This window comes from Paroedura picta, chromosome 1 (genome assembly GCF_049243985.1).
Source record: "Paroedura picta isolate Pp20150507F chromosome 1, Ppicta_v3.0, whole genome shotgun sequence".
Taxonomy (NCBI): domain Eukaryota; kingdom Metazoa; phylum Chordata; class Lepidosauria; order Squamata; family Gekkonidae; genus Paroedura; species Paroedura picta.
Window position 1 is genome coordinate 82991689 of NC_135369.1, and position 18770 is coordinate 83010458.

General features: G+C 41.0%; 1 protein-coding gene across 9 annotated transcripts in view; it reads right to left on the reverse strand.

Annotated features, from left to right (window-relative positions):
- Window positions 1–18770, reverse strand: part of RYR2 (ryanodine receptor 2) — a 458147-nt gene that overhangs the window by 32458 nt on the left and 406919 nt on the right. For all 9 annotated transcript variants that reach the window (XM_077345372.1, XM_077345367.1, XM_077345356.1 and 6 more), the window contains 5 exons: window positions 12249–12329; window positions 10274–10362; window positions 7117–7245; window positions 5598–5702; window positions 2278–2359 (listed from right to left, as the gene is read on the reverse strand). In XM_077345372.1, coding sequence (XP_077201487.1) covers window positions 2278–2359; window positions 5598–5702; window positions 7117–7245; window positions 10274–10362; window positions 12249–12329 — 486 coding nt within the window. The remainder of the gene's footprint in view (window positions 1–2277; window positions 2360–5597; window positions 5703–7116; window positions 7246–10273; window positions 10363–12248; window positions 12330–18770) is intronic.

Sequence of the window (18770 nt, forward strand, 5' to 3'; positions counted from 1 at the left end):
CATCTTTCTCTTTAAACTATTGTGTTCACTACATAACTCCACTGGGAGCTAGGAAATCCTTGTAAATGAACCACATTGTGTCATAAGGTATGTTAGAGGGCCTGGGAACTGAGCAAAATGGCCCCACTGTTTTAGTTCTAGTAGTAGAATCATAGAGTTGGAAAGGACCTCTAAGATAATCTAGTTCAACCAACTGCACAATACAGGAACTCACAACTACCTGCCCACCCACAGTGACCCCAACTTTGTGCCCAAGTGATTCCTCCACCAAAATCCTCCAGAATCCAGCCTTGCATGGACGAAATTCACCTACCATCCCACAGTGGCGATTAGCAATTCCCTGTGTATGCAAGGAAGGGCCACAAGAGACAAGCATTGGCACATCCCTTCTGCCCACCCACTCACAATCTGCCTAAGTTCATAAGATCAGCATTTCTGCCAGATGACTGTCTAGCCTCTGCTTAAAAACTTCCAAAGAAGGAGAACTTACCACCTCCCAAGGAATCTTGTTCCACTGAGGAACTGCTCTGTTAGGAACTTCTTCCAGATGTTGAGACAAAAATTATTTTGAATTAATTTAAACCCATTGGTTCTGGTCCAACCCTCTGGGGCAACAGAAACCAACTCTGCTACATCTTTTCTATGACAGCCCTTCATGTATTTGAAGATGCTTATCATATCACATCGTCACCTTCTCTCCAGGCTAAACAGACCAAGCTCCCTCAACCTTTCCTCCCTCAACCTTCCAACCCCTCACCATCTTCATAGCCCTCCTCTGGACATGCTCTAGTTTCTCTACATCTTTCTTCAATTGTGGTGCCCAAAACTGAACACAGTACTCCAAGAGAGGTCTGTATTGTTCTGTTTTATGTAAACTGCCCTGAGCCTTCGGGGAGGGTGGTATATAAATATAATAAATAATAAATATAATAAATAATCTTAACACCGCCCGTGGCGCCGTGGGTGCCACGGACTAAATAAAAGGGTAAGGGGTTCTGGGATGGGATATGTCCGGGATGAGGAAGGGTCCGGATTGGACCCTTCCTCCGGACAGACAATCGGAGGGACCAATCAGCAGGCGCACAGCGCCTGCCGATTGGTCCCTCCGATTCCCAGTCCCAGCAACTGTGAGCCGCGCACAGCGCACAGTTGTTCCTTTGCCGCCAGCCTGACGCATCAGAGGCGCGAAGCGCCTCCGATGTGTCAGGCCGCCTGCAAGGGAGCCCCCGGCAGCCACGCAGAGCTTTGGGTCTCTTGCAGCGTCAGGCCACTGCCCGAGGGAGCCCCCGGCAGTCGTGCAGAGCGCGGCTGCCGGGGGCTCCCTTGCCTAGCGAGGAAGAAAATGGCCGCCCTGCCGCCAGCTCCAGGTAGGCTGTGCCGCCGCCGCTGCCGGGGGGGGCAGGACGACCCGCCTCACACGGCGCCCCACAACCTCCCCGGGGCTTGGGGACCGCTTTCAATCCTGCCCGCCGCCTTAAAACGGTCCCCAAGCTCTGGGGAAGGCGCTCCGCGACTCCGGGAGCCACGGAGCGCCTTCCCCGGGGCTTGGGGACCGCTTTCAATCCTGCCCACCGCCTTAAAACGCTCCCCAAGCCCCGGGGCTTGGGGAACGTTTGGCTACATGGGGGGAGGGGAAGCGAACCCTCCCCTAGGGCCCGCTGTATTTTTTTGACAGCGGGCTCAACTGCTAGTAAATAAATAAACCAGAGTGGAGTAAAGTGGTAACATCACCTTGCATGATTTAGACACTATACTTCTTTTAATACAGCCCCAAATCCTAATTTGCCTTTTTAGCCACTGAGTTACACTGCTGACTCATTTTCAGGGTATGGTCTACTAAGGCTCACAGATCTTTTTCACACATACCCCTGCGAAGACAAGTCTCACCCATTCTATAGTGATGCTTTTGATTTGCCTTCCTGGGGCTAATAGTCAAACCTAAAAAAGGACACTGACACTTAACCATTTTTGGCATGAAAACGGCCACAGCTGTTTTTATTCATTGAGAGTCGCATAGCCTGGAAGCGGATATGCCCTTTTGTGGTTGTCCAACCACAAGGCAGCCCCATTTCAGCAGACGTCCCTCAATGGGTGATGTTGGCTCACAATGTCTGCTCCCCAGATCCTCCAACCTGCTGATCTGTGGGAGGTAGCAGCAGGATGCGAACTCGCTGTTTTTTTTGTGGGTTTTTTCAGTGTGGTTTTTTTCAGTGCTATTATAACAATTTTGTAATATAAGTACATAGTTAAAATAAAATACAGTTATAAAAGTTTTACCTTCTAACATAGATAGCAACATGACCACCATATCCTTCTGAAGATCCATCAATTCTTTTAGTAACTCGATTTGACTGGAATCCTGTCAATATGATATGACAAAATCACAACAATTTTAATTCCATATAGCTTCTACAAGCATATCTAGGAAATTACACTTGAATCCTATGGATCAGGTGGTCACCAATTTATGACTATTCTCATATCTTGGCTGCCACCTCCCCCATATTACTTGCCATATTACTTGCCAACTCTTCAGTCTATCTTTTCAGAGGGCATAAAGAATTGCAGTGGGGCAGATATAAGGAAAATCCAGGACTTAAATGGACACACCAGACATGCTTTTATAAATTAAAGTCTATAGAACAGGAAGCTCTGAAATATGACTTGAAATTACAACATAAAGCAATCTTTAGTGTAACTTTAGTATCAAGGAGAATTTGAAACCAGTTAAAACATGTTAGCAAACTTTTGTTTTGTAACATTTAACAGATGTAACGTGGCAGCATGCTTAAGATTTATAAAGGAAGGTAAGAGGAATTCCTAAGAGAGGAAAGGTGATGGGAGAAGACGGAAAACAGAAGAGAGTAGTAGGTTATTCATAACCTTCTAACCATGTTTAATAGAAAAGAAGCATTATATTTTAGCAAGAAAATGATTTCCTAATGACATTTTTCTGATGAACAAAGATACCTCTTCCTTTATCAGTGAAAAATCCTTTGTGTTTAAAAAAATATATTTTCTTTGTAAAGTTAAGGAGAGAATTTGAGATATGCAGATGACACCACATTTCTGGCAGAAAACAGTAGACCTGAAATAACCACTGCTAAAGGCTAACGTGCCAACGCAGGATTACAGCTGAGCATTAAGAAGAGAAAAAGCAATAATTGAGGAACACCACAACTTTAAGGATGCATATGAAAAAACTGAAATGGTCAAAGATTTTCTGTTCCTTGGTCCCATTATATATCAAATGGGAGACTGCAACCAAGAAATTAGAAGGCTATTGAGACTGGGAAGGATATATATGAAGGAAGTAGAAAAGATCACTAGGGCCCATTATGCACGGCCGCTGAAACAGCGATTTCGGGTCACATGGAAAACGCGGAGGGGAAAGACTCGACACACACCGGTTATGCACGGGGCGGGGCGAGACGGCGGCAAAACCCAGAGTAACCGATTATGTACGCGGCGATCCCGGCGCCACTTCTGGTTGCGCCCCGGTCACCCGGAAGCTGCGCTTTCTTCCGCGTTTCGCGAACGCGACTTTTTCGGCGGCATGCACTGAAGCTGCAGCCAGTTGCAGCCGGCACCGTGCGTTATCTGTGATTTTAGTCGCCGCCACTCCACCCCGAATGTGCACTAAAACCCCCGTGCATAATGGGTCTAAGTGTAAGAATGTGTTGTTGATGACCAAAATCAAGATAATTCATATCACAGAATTCCCCATTACTAGCAAAGTGGTATAATGAAGAAACTGAAAGGAAGAAAGTAGGTTCCATTGAATGTGGTATCAGAGAAGAGTTTTATGGACACTGTGGACTGCCAAATGAACTCTCCTTAGATGCTAAAACGACTATTATACTTCAGTCACATTGTGAGAAGACAAGGCTCACTGGAGAAAACAATAATGCTAGGAAAAGTAGAAAGCATCAGAAAAAGAGGACCACCCGATAAGAGATGCATTGACTCAGTCAAAGAAACCATTGCCTTCAGATTGCAAGACCTGAACAAGGCTGTTAATGACAGGGAATTTTGAAGGCATTTTCTTACCCATTTCTCTCTCAATTCACTTTTTTTTTTCATTAGCCCACCTCCCATTTTTACTTTTCGGTCTCAAGACCTTCTCATCCCTATCCTGCTGGGTGAAAAATGTATTTAATACTAGTATAGTAGTGAACCCTTCTTAATATTATGAGCAGAAGGCACTGGAGTTGCTGGGCACTGTACATTGCACTGGTTCTGCTGGGCTTCCAACTTCTCACTTCAACCGTGATTCAGAGCTTGACATCAGTCCTGTTGAACTGGTATTGTGACAATGGGTTCTGCTCAGCATTCTGTGACTGCACTGTATTGATGGGTTTTGTGTACATTGCACTGGTTCTGCTGGGATATCCAAGTCAGGGCTAGGTTGAGAGTAATATGACTGGCCCAAGGACACCCAGCAAGCTTCAATGGCACAAGTGAATGGGGATTTAAATATGGATTTCCCTGGATTTCTGGCACTTTAATCACTATTACACTGGATCTTGTGATAGAATACCATGTTGGAAGTTGAATGTATGGAACACATCTTCTGGTGTGCCCCATGAGTTGGAAATGGGTACGGACATGACATCTGTAGCCCCACCTCAGGGAGCATGCCAGAAAATGTGGGGAGGCCGCAGCCAAGTTGCTGGCTGCAAAGCTGGCAGAGGTGGAGCCCCTAAAACTGGCTGGGGCCACTGTACTGCCACTAAAGCAGGCTGAGGCCACTCCCCACTTCCCAGGCCTGTCCTGCTCTCCGCAGTGTGGGGCAGGCTGGGAAAGCTCTGCTGCCATGGTACCCAGCTTCCCAGGTCTGTCCCATCCTCTGCAGAACAGGGCAGGCCTGGGAAGTGGGGAGACACCACGGCTGTTGGTGGAGGGCTGCAGAACTTCTGTAGCATGTAAGAGAGAGACCAGGAAGGAGAGGTAAGTGGGAGAGGCAAGTTGTGGGGAAAAGGTGTGTGGGGTGAAGGATTGAGGGGGGGGACCAAGAAGGACAGGTATGTGGGAGATGCAACTGAGAAAAGGGGAAATGTGTGTGTGGGTGGGGGGACTGAAGGGTGAAGGGACCAAGAAGTACAGGTAGGTGGGAGAGGCAAGGGGGAGGGGGAGGAGTGAGTGTGTATGTGTGTCAGGGAGGGAGGGGGCCAGGATCATGGATTCCCACAGCAGCTAGCTGTTCCCCATACCCTGTGATAGTCGGATTCTCACTGGACTAACAATGTTTTTTGTTTTATTTTATTCCCCGTTAAGTCATGCCAAAGTTTTGCAGACATGTCACATATCAGTGAATAGGCATTCCCTTCCCTTCTCTGCTGTAAGGAAAGTTTATCTATAAATCACACAGCATGAAGAAGGGATGTGGTATCACTGCAGCCAAAGAGGGAACAATGCATCTAGAGAAGCCCATCTATAGTTCACTTGGTGTCCATAATCAATTTTGCAGAATTTGCAGAATTAAATTGCAGAATTAAATATAAATTGTATTATGGTAAGAAAATTAGTTCAATGTACAATGCTTATATCTTCTTTAATTAAATACACATGTTCTGTCTTTAAAAAAAAATCTGTACCTGAGACAACTTCATCTGCATATGGGCGAACACATGAAGGAAACCAACCACTGCATCCCACAATCTGCTATGTGCCAGACTCTGTTGGTTACCAGTACAAGGACCCTGCAGAAATTTCAATGTTCAATCGAAAAGAACATTGTTACCATGTTAAGAAGAGGAAGTTCACCTACCAGTTAATAGCACATGACAGTAATTGGAACAACTACAATGAACAAAAGCAATTACGTATCATTTACATGATCCAGAGATTTTGGTTGCATTGTCATCAGTACACAGGTGACACCCAGCTTTATCTCTTGATGGATGGCCACCCTAACTCCTCCCCAGAATGATTCACTGGATGTTTGGAGGCAGTGACAATTTGGCTCAAGCAAAATTAGCTCAAACTCAGCCCCTCCAAGACAGGGGTCCTGTGGTTTGGTAGGAAAGGGACAGATCAGGAAGCGCATCTACCATTCCTGGACAGTATACAATTGGATCCTGGATGCCTCCTTATCTATGGAGACTTGGGTCACTAGGCACTAGGCCATGCATGCGCGATTTCGGCCGCGCATGGCGCATGTGTGCATGCACGGCCGGCCACGCATGCACGATGCGCGGGCGCGCTTGCGCGGCATGCGCAGGCGGGCAGTTCCCCTGCCGGTCCCCAGCCTCAAAAAGGTTGGGGACTACTGGGGTTAAGGATTGGGGGATAGAAGTTGGGGGGTGGGATAGGGTGAGTTGGAGGGGGTTTTATTCATGTTTTATTGAGGTCATATTGTATTTTAATTATTATTGTTAACCACTGCAAACTAGCTGCTTAGGACCAGTGGTTTAGAAATCAAATAAATAAATACTAAATTAATAAATGGAAGGGGAGCATAATTAGCATAGCAAAGCTTCTGTGCCTAGTCTGTACAAATAAGCTTTAAGTATGCCAGAACACTTTTACAGAATTGATACCCAAATGGCCTTGGTGTCAGCATAATGTTCTTCGTATGCTGTGAGCAGTAACATCCTGTGCTACATTTTACACTGAGAATCCCCTGATGGACAGTTTGTTGGTGGACAATTGATGGACAATTCTTAGAGGGTAAGCTGATTTTTAAAACACAATTTGTGTTTCCTTCTTTCTAACAGAACATCTCCACGCCAGTTAAATATATGATAGTTTTGACATGCACGTTTGCCTAAACTGCAAATTGTTAAGCTTTTGATAAAGGTTTTATACAATAAAATCTCCTAAACCTTGTATAAATATGAAAAACTACTCATTTTAAAAGCTTTGAATCAGTTCCTTACTTACGTAAATGCTTATTTAAACTGCATCAAAGGATTTATAACATAGTAAGTATACTCAATGAAATCATCTTATGTCAATATCTTTTATCTGCTGTAAAGCCATTGTGTTGGCAGTCATCTTTAAGCGATAAAGGTAATCTAAGTATTTGTTGTCTCAGTGATGTCTACTTTCTACGTGAAAAATTAATCCCATGCCACAGCCCTATTGTTACATTCAAATATTTTTGGGTGTTACCTGAATGTATTCTGTAAGAGTATTGAAGACCTGCTTTGCAACTTGAATTGCTTTAGAGAAATTCCTTTGTCCTTGTTCATCAATAACATCTTTTCCAGAATAATACCAATAGAAATCACTAATTGATTCCTGAAAAGACAGCAAGAAACCTGGTTCCATAACTCATCACCATAAATACGCATTTGACAAAATACATAAAGAAAGCAAAATGTTCATAAATTCCTCAGAAATGCGGAGTCAAATTTTGATTATAGTTTTTGTCCTTTAAACTCTCTAATTCAACTCAGTAGTAGAAAACTGGGACATGCTATGCAAATATTCACTTGTCAATTTAATGAGGTTATTTACTGTTTTTTCAGTGTTTCTTCTTTTATCTGAGGGGCAGCATTGTTTGCCTTTTCTTCTTGAGGTTGTGTTTCTTTTAAAAGTTTATTTTTACAGTTCTTTCTTTCATTGTTTTGTTCTGGGGGGCACTGTAGTCCCCAGTTTGGTAGCTGTTGTACTTGTTGTAGTAGGTTGTCAACTTTGGGTACTATTGTTCTGCTCTGGTTTGCTGGCCTGGGGGGGCAGTATTTAGTTCTTCTGTCAGAGCGGTTCTCACAGAGCAGTTCTGTCAGTGCTCTCTCAGGGTGTCTGGCATCAAGAGAGGAAGGGAAGACAATTGTAAGCCATTTTAAGACTCCTTTGGTTTGTGAAAAGTGGGGTACAAAAACCAGCAGCTATTCATCCTCTTGACTTTTCTGTTTGTGTTGGCGGGGAGCCTGGATAGGAAAGCCTGTGATTACTGAACATGGATTAAGCACTTAGGCCACCCTGTAAATTTACCAGTAGCCTGCTGCATTTCCTACCCTTGGCTTATATGCGAGTCAATAAGTTTGCCCAGATTTTGTGGTAAAATTAAGCACCTTGGCTTATATACGGGTCAGCTTATATGCGAGTATATACGGTAAGTGGGCAGCATTCTCTTGATATGAGAGCTTCAGATTTGTATCGAAGGTCTTCAATATGCAAACCACTGGATTTTGGAAATATGTACTGCTAAATGATCCACTTAGTTCTGCCTACTGCCAATTTCTTTTATGTTCCTTTTGCATTTGATTTGGTAATCAGTTATTTTCTTGCTAATATCTCTGCCCTAAAATTATTATTTCTTCATACCATAGTACTTTCACTTTACCAGTTCTTGAAATACTGCATCTCCAAAATGAATGGGGCACTTTTTAGTGAGTTATAGTGAACCAAATATCAAATAAGAATTTTTAAAAATTAAAAAATAAACCTGATACTGAGTATCTCAGTGATCTCAGTGCTGTCACCACACTGACAACTGATGTTCTATTTGTGTCTATTGCTGAGCCAAGGGAGCTCATAGTATTTCAGATGTATTTTGACAGTTTCCTAAGATTCCTGTTTCCCCTTAAGAACATGTTTCCTTATGCATTTACCATGTCTTCACTATTCCCTCACTATAGAATTATAGAATCACAGAGTCAGAAGGGGCCATAGAAGCCATCCAACCTCTGCTCAATTTAGGATCGGCCTAAGGCATCATTGATAAGTATAGGATCATCATGTAATGAAATCTGCCTTCTGCCTAATTACATAACATTTTGATGTCATCTCGTGCAGAGTGCAGTATCTTACTGGGTGGCTGTGTGCTGTTTGCAGTTCAGAAAACGAGGAAGCAATGGCAGTCAGGAGAGATGAAGGTACAATTAACTGACAACAAAGAGCTCCAAAGAAGCCTCAGTGAAGACACACTGAGGCCCATTACGCACAATAGTGGCTGTGCCTGGCCGACACCAATTTCTTGCAGATGGGCAGCATGCCCTGCCACTTCTCTTGTACCAATGGGAGAAAATTTCCTCCATCAGACATGTTCCACCCCAGATTTCAGCCAGAGCAGAAAGGTTCCACCACATTTCTCTATAGCGTCAGGGGCAGGGCAGAGGGGCTACTTCCATGAGGATCGGATTGTCTGATAAGACAGCACCACCTTCGTGGAAGGTAAAAAAAAAATGCCCCGTTTGGCTCTTCAGTGTTGCAAAGCCAAACGGCATTTTCTGTCCCTGCTGGGACACTGTGTGTGTCTTCCCTGTGTGCATGGGCCTGGCCTGGCCACTGATGGCAGCTGCAGCAAAAAAAGGAAATGCAACAAAAACCAGCATTCCCTTGCCATGGAGCATTGGAGACCCTAAAGCAGGCCAGGGCCAGGAGGGGGCTGGGATGGCATTGACATTGTGTGTAAGCAAGCCTGAAATCAATTAAAAAAAAAAATCAGCTGACAAGTATTTTCACCCCTTATGTGGAACATCAACTTAAGGGGCAATATCCTTTTCTCCCTGCCCCTTCCCTCCTCCCCCACCCCCTCCTTACCTGTTGGCATGTCTTTTGGCATGGGTGAGTCCAGCCCAGTGATGCACAGTGCCAGCCTCCCAAGGCTGTCCCCACTCTCCCTCCGAGGCAGGAGCTGCCTCGGAGGCATAACAGAGGTGGCTGCAGCCCAGCAATGCACAGCACTGTGTGTCGCTGTGCTGGCCCCACCCCCACCAGTCTCCTGAGGCTGCCCCCACTCTCCAGAGAGCGAGTGCAGCCTCGGAAGACTGGCAGCTGTGATGTCAGAACTGGGGGCAGGACTATAGACATCATGTCCGTACACTTCCATTGGAGGGACCGCGTCAGTAGATGTTCCACATCAAAAAATCACGGGAAACATGTCCAGAAATAAATCTTGCAAACTGAAGGTTAGCAATGTTGCTATGAGAAAGTTAATTCTAAGCTTGGAAATGCTAACATTATAGAATCAAATGTGATAGATTAATTGGTTTGAATACAGTCATATGAGTTTCATGTAACCTACATAGTGACAACACCCCTGAATATCTCAGATATGGTTTGTACAAGGCTATCTAATCTTTCTTTGATGAGATTCTCAAACAATATTTTATATTTAATCTTAAACTAAAGGGATAAAGGATATGTCTTTTTGCTTCTGTTTCATTTGTATTTTGTTACCGTATTCCACATTTAACTAGTTAAAACCCACCCACTAATTTTATTTATGCTAAAGTAAAACAAACACTGATGTTACAAGACCAAGCTTTACAAGGAACTCTTTTCTAAATGACTCTTCACCAACTGTTCGCATATATTTTACCTGAACTCGCAATAAATAATCCACAGTAGATATGATAATATTGACAGTTGTATTGTTTCCAGTCTGAGTCCTCAAATAATTCTGAAAATCTTACAAAAAGAGAAGGAGAATGAATTAACATTTACCCAAATTCCTTGGAATTTACTCAATGAAACATTACAATGTATGCATTCTTTCTGTTGATATCAGTATATCAAATTTCTTAATAATGCTCTCTCTTTTCAGCTTACTGGAAATTACCAGTGTCATCCTAAGCAAAGTTATACCCTTCTAAGGTCATATGTAAAAATATTTTCTTACTTTTTAATATACTATGCTCTTTTGTTGCATTTGTGCCACTGAATTGTAACAAGAAGAAACAAAATTCCTTTTAGCTGAACTAATAAAACAACTGTTAAAGAAGAATGGTTTATTTCATTATTTAACTTATATTGCTTATTAATTCATGTACTGGAAAAGGCATAAGGTTTTTTTCCAATCAATATATATATATATTTATATAATATATATATATATATATATAAATGAGCCAAATACATATCAGAAAAATACCTTGTTATTTTTTGCAAATTATTAGGTTGCCTAAATATATCTGGGATCTTTCAGGATAACAAAAAAGGTTGCTAAAAATCCCAGAAATATTTCTGTAATAGTAGGAAAGCAGATTTAAAAAATGGGCTGGGGGTCCTGGTGCCCCCCCAGCTCTCCTGGTGGATAGGAGGCCAGGGAGAGTGGCATGGCCACTGCAAAGGGCAGCCTTCCCTGCCCTCCCCCGGCAGCTAAGTGATGCAGCCAGCATGGGGCATGCCTTGTCTGCCTTCTGCACCCTCCTCCAATGGGCAGTAAACTGGCAAGAGTGATGTGGGCAGCACAGACCATGTCCAGTTGGCCTTCTGTGTCCTCCTTTGCTGAGCAGGAGGCTGACAAGAGTGGTTCACATGTTGTGGCGCATGCTCAGAGAGCCTTCCCTGGCCTCCCAGCAGCCAGGAGGCTGGGGAGTGTAGGGTAACCATGGCAGAGCACAGCTGGACTGCCATCCCCTGTTCTTGCAAAGAGCAGGGATAACTATGGCTGTACAAGGAAGTCTCTTTTAATCCAACAATAAACTCAGTATCTTACTAAAGTAATGTCCAGACTTGGCCAAAATAAGGCCTGGAATTTACTCTTATTTTTGAGCCTGCCCTGATTAATTACAGATCCTGCCCTGAGAACTATATTGGGGTGATATTCTCTGCTTTAATTCTGAATTGTGAGCTCTATTGATACTTTACGTCTTGCTTCTAAGGATGATTTTCTTTGTGAGTACATTAATTGGTGTTTAAGGTTTAAGCCACCGGGGAAGGCTTGAAAATGAGAGTAAATTTCAAACCTCGTATAGGCTAACTCCAAACTTTACTTTAATAAGTAAGATATTGAGTGTATTGCTGGATTAAAAGAAACTTTATTATGCAGCCATAGTCATCCCTGCTCTTAATTGTTACCTTCGTGGGTTTGACTGGTTTTGGTTTGGACCCCCTCTTCCTGGGCTTACCTCCTGACTGTTCTTTCTCCTCATGGCAAGTGCTGGGAAGCAGCAGTGAGGAAGATGAGCAGGGGGCAGGGAAGACCGTCTGACTTTAACATTATCAAACAATTAGGGGTATTTTAAATAAATACTTTCCCTATCCGACTGTATGTTAGTGTGTTACAGGTTACTTATGGTGACCCCAAGGTGTTTTCAAAGCACCTTTAGAGATGGTTTGTCATTGCCAGCCTCTATGTCGTGAGCCTGGTATTCCTTGGAGGAAACCCATCCAAACAGTATCCAAGGCTGACCCTGCTTGACTTCGAAAATCTGACAAGACTGAGCTAGCCTAGGCTATCCTGGTCTAAATTTGTATACGTATTAGGAATAAGTAAAACCAATTAACGTCTACACTTAGGTATTTAAAGGTGGTTACTTCAACATTTGATTACTCCCATTCTATTAACAAACCTGAGTTGTGTCCTTCACAAAGTAACTGCAGGAAACGGAATAGGTCACAAGTAAATTCATCATCTTGCATCACCTTTTCTCCTATGGAAAAGCAGAAGCTATATTATTACAAAAGTTTGTCATATAAGTCTTTTCCCTCACATATACAACTATTTTACGCTTTAAAAGAGAATGTATATTATATCTGTCAATGTTATTGCATTGTTTCAGAATCAAAACATGGCATATTTACTTCCAGACTTTTCATAAGAAAAAAGATAAAGTTTAGAAATACACTTCTGTTCAAAATGTGGCAGTATGAGCATGGCAACATTTTAGAAATGCTCTACTATTTGTATTCATGAACAAAATAAGCTATGAGATAAGGCTACTGCCCTAAATTGAAGACAGAAAATATCGTGTTGGATTAGTTGTTAGAGATCTTGCTGTGTTAATCATTCTTTATGAACAACAGGAAGAAAAATTAAAAGACCACCCTTGCATCAATTTCTGAAGCATCTGATTTTATCATCCAAAAATATACACAAGCAATGCCTATTAAGGATCTACTGAATTAGGCTTGTTTGGGACCCTTACTACATCAACAACAGTATTGTCTACTCAGACTTGTCTCAGGCAGAGGTCTTTCATACCACTCGCTACCTGGTTCTTTCAGATGGAGATGCTAGGGAGAGAATCTGGGAACTTCTGCATGCCGTGCTACCATTGAGTCACAGCCGCTGGCTGGCTCACCAAAACATTTGTCATGAGATTAAAAAAAAAACAACCAATTTATACATGTTTTCAAAAGGTCAATTTTTAACATTATCAAACAATTAGGGGTATTTTAAATAAGGGTCACCCATTGTGGGCCTAGGAGCATGGAGAGGAAGAAGAGGGAACACAAGAACACCTAGAAAACTGTGGAGTAAAACAGCTTAAATTTATTCAATTTTTACTTAGATATTTAAAAATCATGCTCATAGGAAAAACCCTGACAAGAGAGAAGGTGATACAGGAGAGACAGAATGCAATAGGAGAGAGCAACTGTTCTTTAAATAAACTAAGCATGTCATCTAAACTAGAAGCCATTAGAATATTTTCATGTACCTGGATGCTGATATTCATTGTAAGAAACAATTAAATATGCTGAAAACTAAAGCTTTAGAAACACATCCAGTATTATAAATTAAGAGTCGGTTGTGCTGAAACTGCCATTAAAAAGCAAAAATAAAAATCCAGTAAAGCAAGTTTATGACTTTCTATTCCAACACCTTAACTATGATTATCCCTAGTTAGTAGACAGAACAGCTCCTGTAGTAAGAATTGTGGGTGAAAGGTTTTCTCCAGATGTATAATGGACTAGGATTTGTCCCTTCTTTACGCCAAGGATTTTACTCTGATGATCTAAAGTGAACTACTTTTTGCAGTCTTTCAAGGAAGAAATCCCAAGAATCAAAGAGAGAATATGCTTCCAAATGTTCTAACGGAGATCATACACAAAGGAGTTTTAAAAAAAAATCAAGTTACTGCAAAAAGTTGCACCCACATGTTACAATATTACAACAAGGTTATTCTGTTTCAAAAATGTTTTAATTAAAAAAAAGTTTTTGACACTAGAACTCAATTTGGTTTTAGAGGTCTTAGCAGTCAAGATTAGGTTGGATTTGGACATAACAGGCATTAAACCCAACGAAGATGAATTTAAAATGAGAAGTCATGCTGATGATGTTGTTTTAACACTTATTAGGCCAGAGGTCCCAATCCCCAAGCTATTGAACTGCCTGAATATTTTTGGACACTTATCAATTTATAAAGTTAACAAAAATAAGACTATTATGGCCAGCAGCTCAAAAGTGGAAAGGCAAGAAAGATAATCTATGGAGAAACAGTTTATTAAACATCTGGAGACGATATAAAGATAGAATGAGTCTGGAAGGATCCCCACTGAAATCTCTGATAGAATCTTATTGCCACAAAGTAGATTGCCACAAAGAAGAATAGATATTTGGTTATCCTTGATGGTCAAATAAAGAACTGAGACTGCCTAAAACAAGAAAGCAAAAATATTGATTGGTTTAGTCATAGACAAATTGGGTCCATATTACAAGAAGCCAAAACCACTGATAAAATCCTTAGGAATTTAACTGGGTTCAAATCCAAAATCACACAACCGCATTTCATAGCTTGAATATATAAACAATTGTTGAAGCTTGAGACTGAAATGGTTCAAGTAAAGAATTGTATGGTCAAACGGATGCAAAATTTGGGCCAAAAGATATCCTTAGAAGACTGGGACCAGATGTGGTTCAAGAATGACAAATTAACAAAAAGTCAGCTTTTGAGAAAAAACTGGTATAAAATGGTATGTAACTCCTATAGATGGTATGTAACTCCTAAAGGATTACATAGAATGTCAAACCAATTTGATGGGAAGTGTTGGAGGTGTCACGATGCTTTGGGATCCTTTTTACATATGTGGTGGATCTCAAGTTTCTTTGAGATCCAAAATTTTAATTAAATATGTTTAATTAAATATGTACTGTCCATAGAGCTTTCATGGCAAAGATACTGGAGTGGTTTGCCATTTCCTTCTCTAGTGGATCACCTTTTGTCAGAGCTCTCTGCTATGACCTGCCCATCTTGAGTGGCCCTGCACAGCATATCTCATAGCTTCACTGAGCTATGCAAGACCCTTCACCACGATAAGGCAGCAATCCTTGAACGGGTAGCAGTTGGTGCGAGCTTAAATGGACTCTGGGGAATGGTAGAGGACAGGAAGACCTGGAGGATCATTGTCCATGGGTTCGCAATGGGTCAGACACGACTTCGCAACTAACAACATGTTGACTTCCAATTTGCCCATAAAAGCCAGAGAATTCTTTTTTCATGAAATGGCTGCAGCTAGATTCACTGTTGCATCAACACGGAAGCAAGAGCTGTGTTGGAGCAAATGACAAATTTCGCAGTTGTGGTGAAATTGACTAATGTGGTAAAAGGAAGGCCATCAGAAGAATTTTTTGAGTGTTGGGGATACTTTTTAGAATTTGTGTGAAAATATTAACATCTCCTAGGAGATGCACTTCAGATTGTAACTGATTATCTATAACGAATTTAGTTTGTTGGGGTAGACTATATGTAACCTATAATATTTTTGCATCTATTTCTTCTGACAATTAAAAAAACTTTATAAAAAAGAAAGCACAACCCCTTTTCAAATCGTTCATCAGAGCTACCATAGTTTGAATTTTCATCTAAAGGGCAATCTGATGGAAGAGGATCAAAATATTCTGCAATCATACCTTATAAATATGTATTTGGTTTATCCAATTAACAGTTATCTTGTCCATGAAAGAATCACTGGAGGCCCCTAATATGCTGCCTGTACTTTCCAGAAGACAGGTGCAAGCTTTTGTTGTTGATTACTAAATCATTACACACTAAATTCAACAGCAATAAATTACAGATACATAAAACATGTTCTACATTTACAATACACAATCATAAAAATGGGCTACTGAAAGAAGCTTTATTTTACTATCCCACCCCCATTTATTAAATCACTTCATAACTGTTTTATACACTTAACAGTAACCAGAAGCTTTCTTGAAAAGTGCAGGTTGTTTCCCAGCCACTGCATCCATTAAACTCATCACAAGCACCCAGGGAGAGGAGAGCTTGTAAGAAACATTTTTATATGAGATCCATCCAACAAACCATCAGTTGTGTTCTGAAAGTGAGAAATTCTTGAAAGGAATAGGATGCATCTAAAATGGAAAGGCAATGCACGTCTTTGAATCAGCATCCCTACCTGACTTCTTATGCTACCATGTTAGGCAAACTAATAAGGAAACAAGCCCCATCAAACCATATACCAGTCATCAGTACAACATACTGGTGGATATGGATCTTTTCTGCTCTCCCTTTCCCCAGAAGCACTTTATTAGATGAAGATAAAAGGAAAAATTCATGGAGACTCTAGTGTTGGAGGAGCAAAAATCGGGTGAAATTGCCTCCTATTTTCTTTTCCATTCAAGGCTCTAATGATGGGTAAAGGAGAAGGGCTGATTTCACCCAATTCTTTATCATTGTAATCCCTCAAGCACTGTGACTTATTCATCCATGAAAGTCCTGCTACTACAAGCACCAAATTATCAGGGTAAATAAAAAGGCTATTGGGAAAAGGAAAGTATAGGAACTGTGCGTTTATGTATCTCAATGCAACTATAACCTTATGTTTATGATAATTCTGCTACGTAGTGAACAGTTTGAAAGTACTCCAAATAGCACTTGCAACTTTCCCTTCTGTGTCTAATTGATAAAATTTGACATAATAAAGATCTCAAACCAAGAGAATCCTCAACATTAGTAAGATTAGTAAAACAAAGCATTTTAAATAATTACTTACCTGTAACCAACTTTGTTAAAATAGTCATCTGCAGTCACACATTTGGATTCTGTATTAGCAGAGAAGCTGCTCTGAAAAATTCTAGAACTCTTGTCAAAAAATTAACCCTCAAATTTTCTACCATAAGGGAGAGTTTTACTTCCCTATGTATGCTTTGAATGTCAGATTTCCTATTTCCTGAAGACTTGTGGGTGATGCTTGGAGAAGGCAAGGTTTGGGGAGGGGAGGGATCTTGGTGGGGTATAATGTCAGAGTCCACCTTCCAAAGGAGCCATTTACTCCAGGTGAACTGATCTCTGTACTCTAGAGATGAGTTACTTCTTTTTCTGTTCATGGTTCCAGCATTCTCCCATACCTGGGAGAGGAGCAATCTCATCTACTTGGTAGATAGATATCTTCTGAAGAGAAAATAGCATAAAAATCTACACCAAATGCTGCATCCTATTACACCCTGATGTTAAGAGCATGGAAGGAATATGAAAATTGTGCCCATGCTGCATTTCTGCATACCATTTAAGACAGCAGGAGTGTAGCAACAGCTCTTAACAAATGTACTTGTGCTTGTGACAAGCTATTTTGCCTCCTCATAATGCAAGGAAACACTGGATGCTACCCTTTCAATCTGAGGATGTAGCAAGAACATAGACCCTTTATTTAGGCTACTGCAACAGAGGAAATGTTATGGTTTTTTGTTGGAATTCATTGACTGTACGAATACTGAAAGAAGATGCTTACTTGACATCTAATATATAACTTGATATTGTACTTTAATAGTATGAAATGTGGAGAGAAACACTGGTAAGATGATATTCTGAAGGAAATGAAAAGGAGAAATTATCTTCAGCAGGATAATGTGCAAAGCACAACCTTGTTTGGGTAACAAGAATCCTTTCCTATTTCCTCCACTGCTGCAGCATTTAATTTTCTGCTTGTTGTATGCCATAGTAAACAGGTCCAGACAAAGATTATCCTATAGTAAGAAGATTCTATGAAAGTAGCATGGGTTCAAGGACTACTTGTGACCCACTGTATCGTCTCTGCTCAGCACATCCACAAAAACAGTGCTGTAGGCCAGGTAATGACAAAAATCTTGTGGTGAAAACACCTTTGCTTGATTTGTATTTATTGACAATGTATGAAATTCTGTGCTTTCTGCTCATTTGCTTAGGAAGTGGAAATAGGTGACATTGCTAGTAAATTGGGTGGCTGTAATACTGGTTTCAGGGTGGAAAAGTGTACTTAAGAGTTATTTCCCTGTTGTCAGATTGCCTATGATCTTTGACGCAACTGATCCTTTCATCATATTGGAAAGTATGAAGTTGGAACTTCAAGTTTCTGGAACTATTAGTTTGGGGATATTTTTTCTATCAGTGAGATGGTAAAGAGTTCCCATCAGAATATCAAAAAATAACTGAGGTGTTCATTTAAACATCTGATGTTTTGTGAAACCAACTTAAGCTTTGCAGAGGCAGGGTGTACTTTTTAAAAATAACAAATACAAAACAAGCTATGCTGGTTTCATTTGTAGAGGGCTAAAATTAGAGAGAGGGGGGAAGGGAGGGAGGGAGGGGGGAAGAAAGGTAGGTTGATATAATTCTTTGAGAACAAAGCACTTGGTATTTAGAAATACTACCAGTGGACGATCAAAAGAGAATAGAGTGGATGGCCATCATCCTGTCCCTCAAGGTGTCTGGAAAGTGGCAACGCTCTCTCTTAGGGGAGGGATTTGAACTCTGACTTCAAGGCTAGAGCTCTTGGGAACTGCTTCTGAACAGTATAGAATCCATATGTGGGAGTGTACAGAAAGCGTAAAAAGCCATATATTTGTAATATATTCCACTACCTGTGAAAAAAGAGGGAACATGCACTTTCAAGCTTAACACGAATGATGTGAATATATACTATATTAATTAAATGGAAATGTAACTGATGAAAAGTATGCATTGACAAACGTGAAAATTTTTGGACTTTTTTCCCATTAATGACTATAGCAATAAAAACAAAATACATAAAGAAAATACAACATTGATTACATCACAAAGACAAATTAGATACATATCTGGTAAAGAACCACCAATGTTCTACCAGTGGGGGGTCCAGTATTAAGAACAAAAAGTTTGAAGTTGTTCATAGTT